The sequence below is a fragment of the Alosa sapidissima genome, chromosome 18, assembly GCF_018492685.1.
Source record: "Alosa sapidissima isolate fAloSap1 chromosome 18, fAloSap1.pri, whole genome shotgun sequence".
NCBI classification, from domain to species: domain Eukaryota; kingdom Metazoa; phylum Chordata; class Actinopteri; order Clupeiformes; family Clupeidae; genus Alosa; species Alosa sapidissima.
Window position 1 is genome coordinate 25,994,610 of NC_055974.1, and position 7,500 is coordinate 26,002,109.

Consider the following 7,500-nt stretch of genomic DNA (forward strand, 5'->3'; position numbering starts at 1 on the left):
TAGGACTGACGGACGAGACGCACTCAGGTTCAGGGGTTTGGAATGACTTGGACTCTGTTTACTTCGCTTGCGAAGTTTATGAGATACGACTTCACCTGAACAAACATAAACCGGACACATGCTTCCTAAATGTCGCTGCTTGCGGGTGCATGGTCACGGTGTAGCCTATGCACACAGTGTGATCAGTGAACCGGGGAGTTGCAGTTCCCAGAGCACAAAATACGTCAGATTTCCTCGCACCTAAAAAGCACAAGCCTTGAAGCCCATTAAGACAACCAGACAGTGGCAGTCCGCAGACTCGGGTCCCCAAAATGCACCCCCTTAGTTTCCGCCCACGCTGATGATCAAAAGCATGCATTGATTGCACGCGCAATTGAACATTCCGCTGCGCCCAACAAACCCTTGTCAGCAGTTTGCGAGCCTGACAGTGCACGGGATTGGGGGCGCGGGAAAGGGGCTCGGGGGCACAACAACAGTGCTTTAAATAAAGAACGTGCACCGAGACTTTTGCACTCCGTGTTGCTGCCGGGGATAAAACCCCAGTTATCACAATCAATCACCCCGCTGGAGATCAGCGTTAAAACCCAGAAACATAAAGTCCAACACAAACATATTCTCAGAGACTGCATGCATGAGTTTACACCAGCAATTACCTGGTGGGCAGTTGCATTCAGGTGATGTCTGGCGGGCTGTCCTGATCTTGACCATACTCTCGTAGGTGCGCTGTCAAATCAGTCAAATACATTAAAATCAGTGGCTATTGGCACTTCTATCTACACATAAATTGCATATCTTTTTTGGTGTGATTGTCCTACTAATTGTAAAAGTGTTGAAACAGTAAAGCTGAGCCTGGTTAAGCCTGGCCCGACTCCCACCTCTACAACTAAGCACAAGTGACCCCTCTTACCTGGGAGAGCAGTTCATCCACGCGCTGCTGTATCATTGAATTAAACCGATCCATGGAAAATCCAGGGGGTCGGCTAAACATTCGCTCTCCATCGGCAGTCTCCAGGTCCAGAACTCTGCTTTTAATCTCGGCGCTTTGGACACTCAGAAAGATGCAAAAGGCGACCGACACGGCGGAGAAGGCGAACGAGAGCACGTTTGCGAGTGTCCTGAAGCAATACCGCCGCTTGCCAGCTGCCACACTCTCCACTCTCGAGACGCACTTGGGGTCTTCCTTGGCCATATCCCGCGCTGTATCTCTTCACAATCATGCACTAACAGTCCTAAATGTGCGCCACCGGCTAGGAGTAACTGGACGTGTGTCAAGTGAACTCTCTGTCGCCTGACCGAGAGCAATGTCACCGCAAAAGTGGTGAGCTGGTCCTCGCGGAATTGGAACGCTTGCCTATCAGGGACCTGCGCGTTCCCATTCACCGGGGAACCTTTCAGACAATGACAAACCTCGCGGCTTGGGGTGCCTTTTGTAAACTTGTTGCACCACTACTGAAAAAGAAAAGAAAAATCTCCAAAACGAGTCACCTCTCACGGCTCTGCCACTGTGTGAAGTGACAGTGAGAGATCGTGCGAAGCAGTGCTTTTGCAGTGCAGTTGATGTGGCAGAGAGCTGTCTATCCACATGCACAGGGGCTGAATGCCTGAACACAGTGAGTGAGTGAGAGAGGGAGTGAGAGAGGCAGGCAGTGCGCCACACGCTCGCCGCTGTCAGCCTCGCGACACGCCTCCCTATCAGCAAAGCCTCCTGCAGCTCACATCAGTTATTGGCGCGCTCCTGATTCCACCGCGCGCAGACATCAAACCAAACACGCACCCAACCCATGTGGATAGCAAAGATATTTTCTACACTTCCTCCGACATATTTCTACGGTCACACCAGTTATTTGAAAAGGTGATGTTACATAATGTGCAGGATATACAGGATATTGTTTGAACCCTGAATGTTGTATATCATTTTTGTTAATAATGTAGGTTATGGGAAATCAGAATCGAAAATAAAGTTTTGTATTGGATTTTTTGTTGTTGTTGTTGTTGTTGAGATTTGACAATATTCTGTGAGAAATTCCAAGACCTGTAATTGCTGGTAGGCTACTACACAAACTCGGTGGGGTGACTTCTGTTTCCAGATTCACGGGCCATTTCCTACATCGCCTCTCCCTCTCAAAAGTAATGTGAACTTTGTGCACTGTGCCACTGGCAACCCCTCCCTATGTGTAACTCTAGACCAAAATGCTCTCCGTGCAGCGGAGCCCCCACTGATTTCGACCCTCGACCGACGCTGGGACGCCGGAGAACCCGTGTGGAGCTCGAGGCTCTATGCGGTCGAAGTCTCGTCTCCAGACGCGCGCGCCTGTGGAGGGGACCGTTGGCCTGCTCTCACAAGGGTGTCGGTTTCAGCGGTGTTCACGGGCTTTGGATTTTGTTTGAAAACAGAAACGGGATACCATGCATTATTTCGTTAGGAAAAATCACAGTCGCCCCAAAGTCGAGAGAAAAATACAGAACTCGTTTTAGCAGCCCGGTGCACGGTCTTCTGTGCAGCCAACCTGATGTCTTCAGCGCTCTCTTCTGTACAGCCAGCCTAACCGCACAGCACCGCGTTCTGGTGGCTGTGCTGTTGGCAGTGTGGCGTTGACATTTCGTATGTATTAAATAGAGCAGGCGGTGGAGTGACCTGGAGAATATAAACCTGGGCGAAGATCTACAACACTCTCGCCTACTTTCCACTCACTTCATTTGTAGGCTACCCCTCCCCGTGCATATTCGCTCTCACTGGCTCAGTTCATCTCCTAGAAGAGTCTCCTGCAGTATGTGAATAAGCCGTGTTGAAAAGGTATCCTTATTACAGAGTAGACTTCTTGTTTTTACAGGTACATAAGCCTATTCCTATAACAAGGCCATGTTACAGCATGTAGGTCCAACATCGAATGTAGCCTACTTATCAATTAATGAAGTATTAGCAAAGTAAAAATGATCTAAACACAATTACAATTTGATTATTAATCAAACACTTAATTAATAAATAATACATTAATCAAATACAAATTAAAAAAAAAAAAAATTAACAAATAATTAATTAATCAAATAATTTGATATCTTAATTAGCACAGTCTAGAAGTCACCATTTCTATAGTCATACACTGAGCCTCAAATTATTTTTTATTCACAGTCAGATACTAATACGTTTGGAATGAGTCATGCCCATATACATTTTAACATAAGTTCAGGTAGAACGAAATTTACAAGTCGCATAGCACACTTGAAGTTTAAGCTTCTACAGTTTGATGTATGCTGAAGGGAGACGATAACCTAAAAAGAATGAAAATGGGCAACTTATCGAAATCGAAACGAGGTACGTGTCAACTCACAGTCCATGTTGGTTAAATGATCTCACGCTTGCTGATGAACTGTGAGGGATCAAAACAGTTAGACTATAATTCTGACATACACAAACTCTGAAGAGTGTTGCATTTTGATAAAGAAGAGTGTTTGACATGGGTTTTTTCGGTCCCGTAAACTTTTACGTGTCAAGTCTGTCCTCTAGTGGTTCTGAAAAGTCAATGCTTCAAACAACTTGTATCAATGCAATTGTAACTAACCGTGTGCCCTAGATGTCATTCGAATGTGTTCCGTGACATTACATCTTTAAAAATAAATTGTCACAACATTGTCTATCACGAGGATGTTATTCCATATGACGCTTTGTTGATCATTCTCCCTTGGGTGTGACATCCAAATGTTATCATGTTATGATTACAAAATGCACGTTTCATGAAAATTATTTAGGAATATATGTCGATCACAAATGGCATGAAATATAGATAAGATACACGTATATAGCTCTAGAAATGGCCCAAATCAGATTATAGTTTTTGTCGATTGCTTAGATGCGGTTAATGAAACTGGGATCCAATTGATCTTCACCTTCTTAGCACAGCACCTCTTTTGCAAATTATTTAACACATTTGCATTATTGCACAATTCTTCAACCAGCAATCATTCATTATCCATAAGAGATCCATAAGAGATACCATGTCTGTTCTGTTTTGCTATTTGCCAGTGTGGATCTTGATCACCCTCAAGAACATTGGACTTTCTTAATTTAACTTATATAGTGTATTTAGTATTTAGTTTTGTTAGTTTCTTATCTTATCTTCTACTGTCTTTATTGTACAGTGGAGTTTAGTTATATGTTTATACTATACTAATGTTTACCATTTCTGTTGTAAGTGCATGTGTTATGTCTGTATGCTACTGAGACCCTTGAATTTCCCCTTGAGGATCAGTAAAGTATCTATCTATCTATCTATCTATCTATCTATCTATCTATCTATCTATCTATCTATCTATCTAAGGCACATTTAGATAAAGTACTGTATTGCTTATTTAGTAAAGATGAAAAATGACAAGATGTAGTTCAATGACATTTGTCTTGTCTAGGTGTAAACTGTAGGTCTTACATGTTACAGTTTTTTTCATACCCTTTTGCAAAATAGTTACTGTAACACAGTCATTCAAAGACCCCAAACACTATTGTTTTCCCTGTGCTAAACAAAAGGAAAACATATATTCAAACATATATATACAAGTGGTACAGATCCCTTGTGTAAGTCTGAATCTCTAAAACACCTGTGTGAAACTTGCACAATTCTTCAATCAGCAATCATTCATTATCCATAAGAGATACATGTCTGTTATGTGTTGCTATTTGCAAGTATGGATCTAAGACACATTCAGAGAAAGTACTGTATTGCCTGTTTGGTAAAGAAAACAGTACAAACGATGTTTACTGCAGGTCTATTTCAATGAAAAATGACAACTTGTAGTTCAATGAAATTTGTCTTGTCTACGGTGCTTACTGTAGGTCTTACAAATCAATGACAGTTGCATCTTGGGAGGAATGAATAATTAATTTTTATTCAGTACATTTACATGTAGTCTTTTCACAGTTTTTCTGATGCCAGAAAAATGAGAAAGAAATAGCAACAGACATAGCCAAATTGAAGGCTGAAACTCCTCATTTTGAGAGCTATATTTTGCATATTGGTTTTCAGTGTGTAATGATTGATTGAAATCACACAGTGACTTGACATCAAGATGTGTTGTTTGAAGGCAAAATGTGCTTTTGCTGCATCTCTTAAATGTTTGGATAGAGTAAAAACCTTTTGCAAGCAAGATGTGTAATTTTGGCCAGTGCTCACTTAGGCAAGCCTAAGTGCTTTTTCTCTATGAAGCTCCCCCTAGCGTCCAGGGAATGAATACAATTGATTTTTTATTCAATACATTTACTCTTTTCACAGTTTTATGGCACAGACATAGCAAAAATGAAGGCTGACACTCCTCATTTTGAGAACTATGTTTTGCATTTTGTTGTGTAGTGTGTAATCATTGATTGAAATCACACAGTGATTTGACAACAAGATAGTGTTAGAGTCTTTTTCAAACAAAATGTGGTATTTTGGCCAAAGTGATTCTGTTTAGACCTGTGTGTTAATTGTTTCTGAAAACATAATGTTAGAGTTGACGCAAGCATTAAAGCGACCAAGAAAAACTGTAATGTACTGTGTATATTGTGCTGCTTAGGTTCAGAGAAGCTCCACTAGATGGCGCCTCTGCACCATACTACACTCAGAAGCACATGATTAGTCAACTTCAGATACTGACTTTATTTCCTATCATATTCCTCATATCATCTCCCATTGCTCGCACTCCCATGTCCGATGGCAGCCTAATGAATTATGGGGATATTTGTCCCATTCTACTCAAGTTCTTTCTCACACACACACGTACACGCACACACACACACACACACACACACACACACGCACACGCACACGCACACACACACACATTAATACCCATGTTATGAAACCTTTGTGATTTGTCATAAAACAGTGATACCTTGAAGTGCAAACATTCAAGTGTTCAAGTGTGCAAGTGTGCAAGTGTGCAAGTGTGCAAGTGCAGATAATGGGATTAGTCCTGTGGCACACCGGGCATCTTCTACTCATTGAAGAGAAGCCCTCTGAAGTGCTGCTGCCTGTAGAGACCAGGACTTATGAGTGTGTGTGTGTGTGTGTGTGTGTGTGTGTGTGTGTGTGTGTGTGTGTGATGTGTGATGTGTGTGTGTGTGTGTGTGTGCGTGGACAGGTGTGTGGTTGACAGGGTTGTGGTCTGACAGTTGAACTCTTGTGGGCTTGTGCAGTCTCATGCTGTTGCGGTCTTTTAATAGCTTTGGTTGCTAGCACAGTACTAGTGCAGCAGAAATGTACTGTAGAGCTCGGATGACTTTGCATATCCGTGGAAGTTCTTTACTGTCCTGCAGAAATTATTTCAAATTAATGAAAAGTAATCAACATGTACATCAATATATACATTCTCACTCTTTCTTTCCTATTGCACCCTTCTTCACCTTTTCTTCATAGTCTCTCTTTCTCTATCCTCCTCTCTCTCCCCCTCTCTCTCTATCCTCCTCTCTTTCTCTCTATCCTCCTCTCTCTCTCTCTATCCTCCTCTCTCTTTCTCTCTCTCTCTCTCTCTCTCTATCCTCCTCTCTCTCCCCCTCTCTCTCTATCCTCCTCTTTTTCTCTCTATCTTCCTCTCTCTCTCTCTCTCTCTCTCTCTCTCTCTATTCTCCTCTTTCTCTCTCTCTCTCTCTCTCTCTCTCTATCCTCCTCTCTCTCCCCCTCTCTCTCTATCCTCCTCTTTTTATCTCTATCCTCCTCTCTCTCTCTCTATCCTCCTCTCTCTTTCTCTCTCTCTCTCTCTCTATCCTCCTCTCTCTCCCCCTCTCTCTCTATCCTCCTCTTTTTATCTCTTTCCTCCTCTCTCTCTCTCTATCCTCCTCTCTCTCTCTGTCTCTACCTCTTTGCACGTCTCTACCTCCATGTCTCCTGACATTTTCCTAAGATAGATGGATTCCATAGCAACACATTACACTGGTACAGGGGCTACCTTTAACATTCTTTGGCACACACACACACACACACACACACACACACACACACACACACACACACACCACCACCACACACAGTCTGCCAGCAGTATAACCAATGAAACCAAATATGTATTAATGGTGACACACGTCTTGCTGAAAGGCATCACTGTGGTTTGTCACCCCTCCAGAAAAAAAAACAAACAAACAAACACATAAACAAATAAACAGACACATTACCTGTGGCCAGGAATGGAAAGGACTGCAAAGCCTATGAATTGGGCCCACCTGTTGCGTCTGATCCTTTAATAGGGACACACACACACACACACACACACACACACACACACACACATGGTCAGCAGAGGACAAAGAGGCAGGCGGTGTGGCCCGTGTGCAGTTGCCACGGCGATAATCAAACATGAGGGTTATTATCTAACACTTGTGTAGAGTTACAGTGGGCTGCGCTTTGTCAGATAATCCCCCTGGTTGAAGAAAGAGGCAAAGGTCAACAGAAGGGTGGTCATTTAAGACTAACGAGCATGCACACTCACACACACACACACACACACACACACACACACACACACACACACACACAC

At 42.9% G+C, this 7,500-nt stretch overlaps 2 protein-coding genes across 9 annotated transcripts in view; one reads left to right on the forward strand and one right to left on the reverse strand.

The window, feature by feature from the left end:
- The window catches only part of LOC121690247 (collagen alpha-1(XXV) chain), a 211,598-nt gene extending 210,008 nt beyond the window's left edge, over positions 1-1,590 (reverse strand). For all 8 annotated transcript variants that reach the window (XM_042070701.1, XM_042070698.1, XM_042070700.1 and 5 more), the window contains exons 1-2: positions 908-1,590; positions 654-723 (exon numbers count right to left, since the gene is read on the reverse strand). In XM_042070701.1, coding sequence (XP_041926635.1) covers positions 654-723; positions 908-1,189 — 352 coding nt within the window. In that variant the 5' untranslated portion in view covers positions 1,190-1,590. The remainder of the gene's footprint in view (positions 1-653; positions 724-907) is intronic.
- Positions 1-7,500, forward strand: part of LOC121690252 (C-type mannose receptor 2-like) — a 1,098,322-nt gene that overhangs the window by 539,603 nt on the left and 551,219 nt on the right. The gene's annotated exons all lie outside the window — the stretch shown is intronic.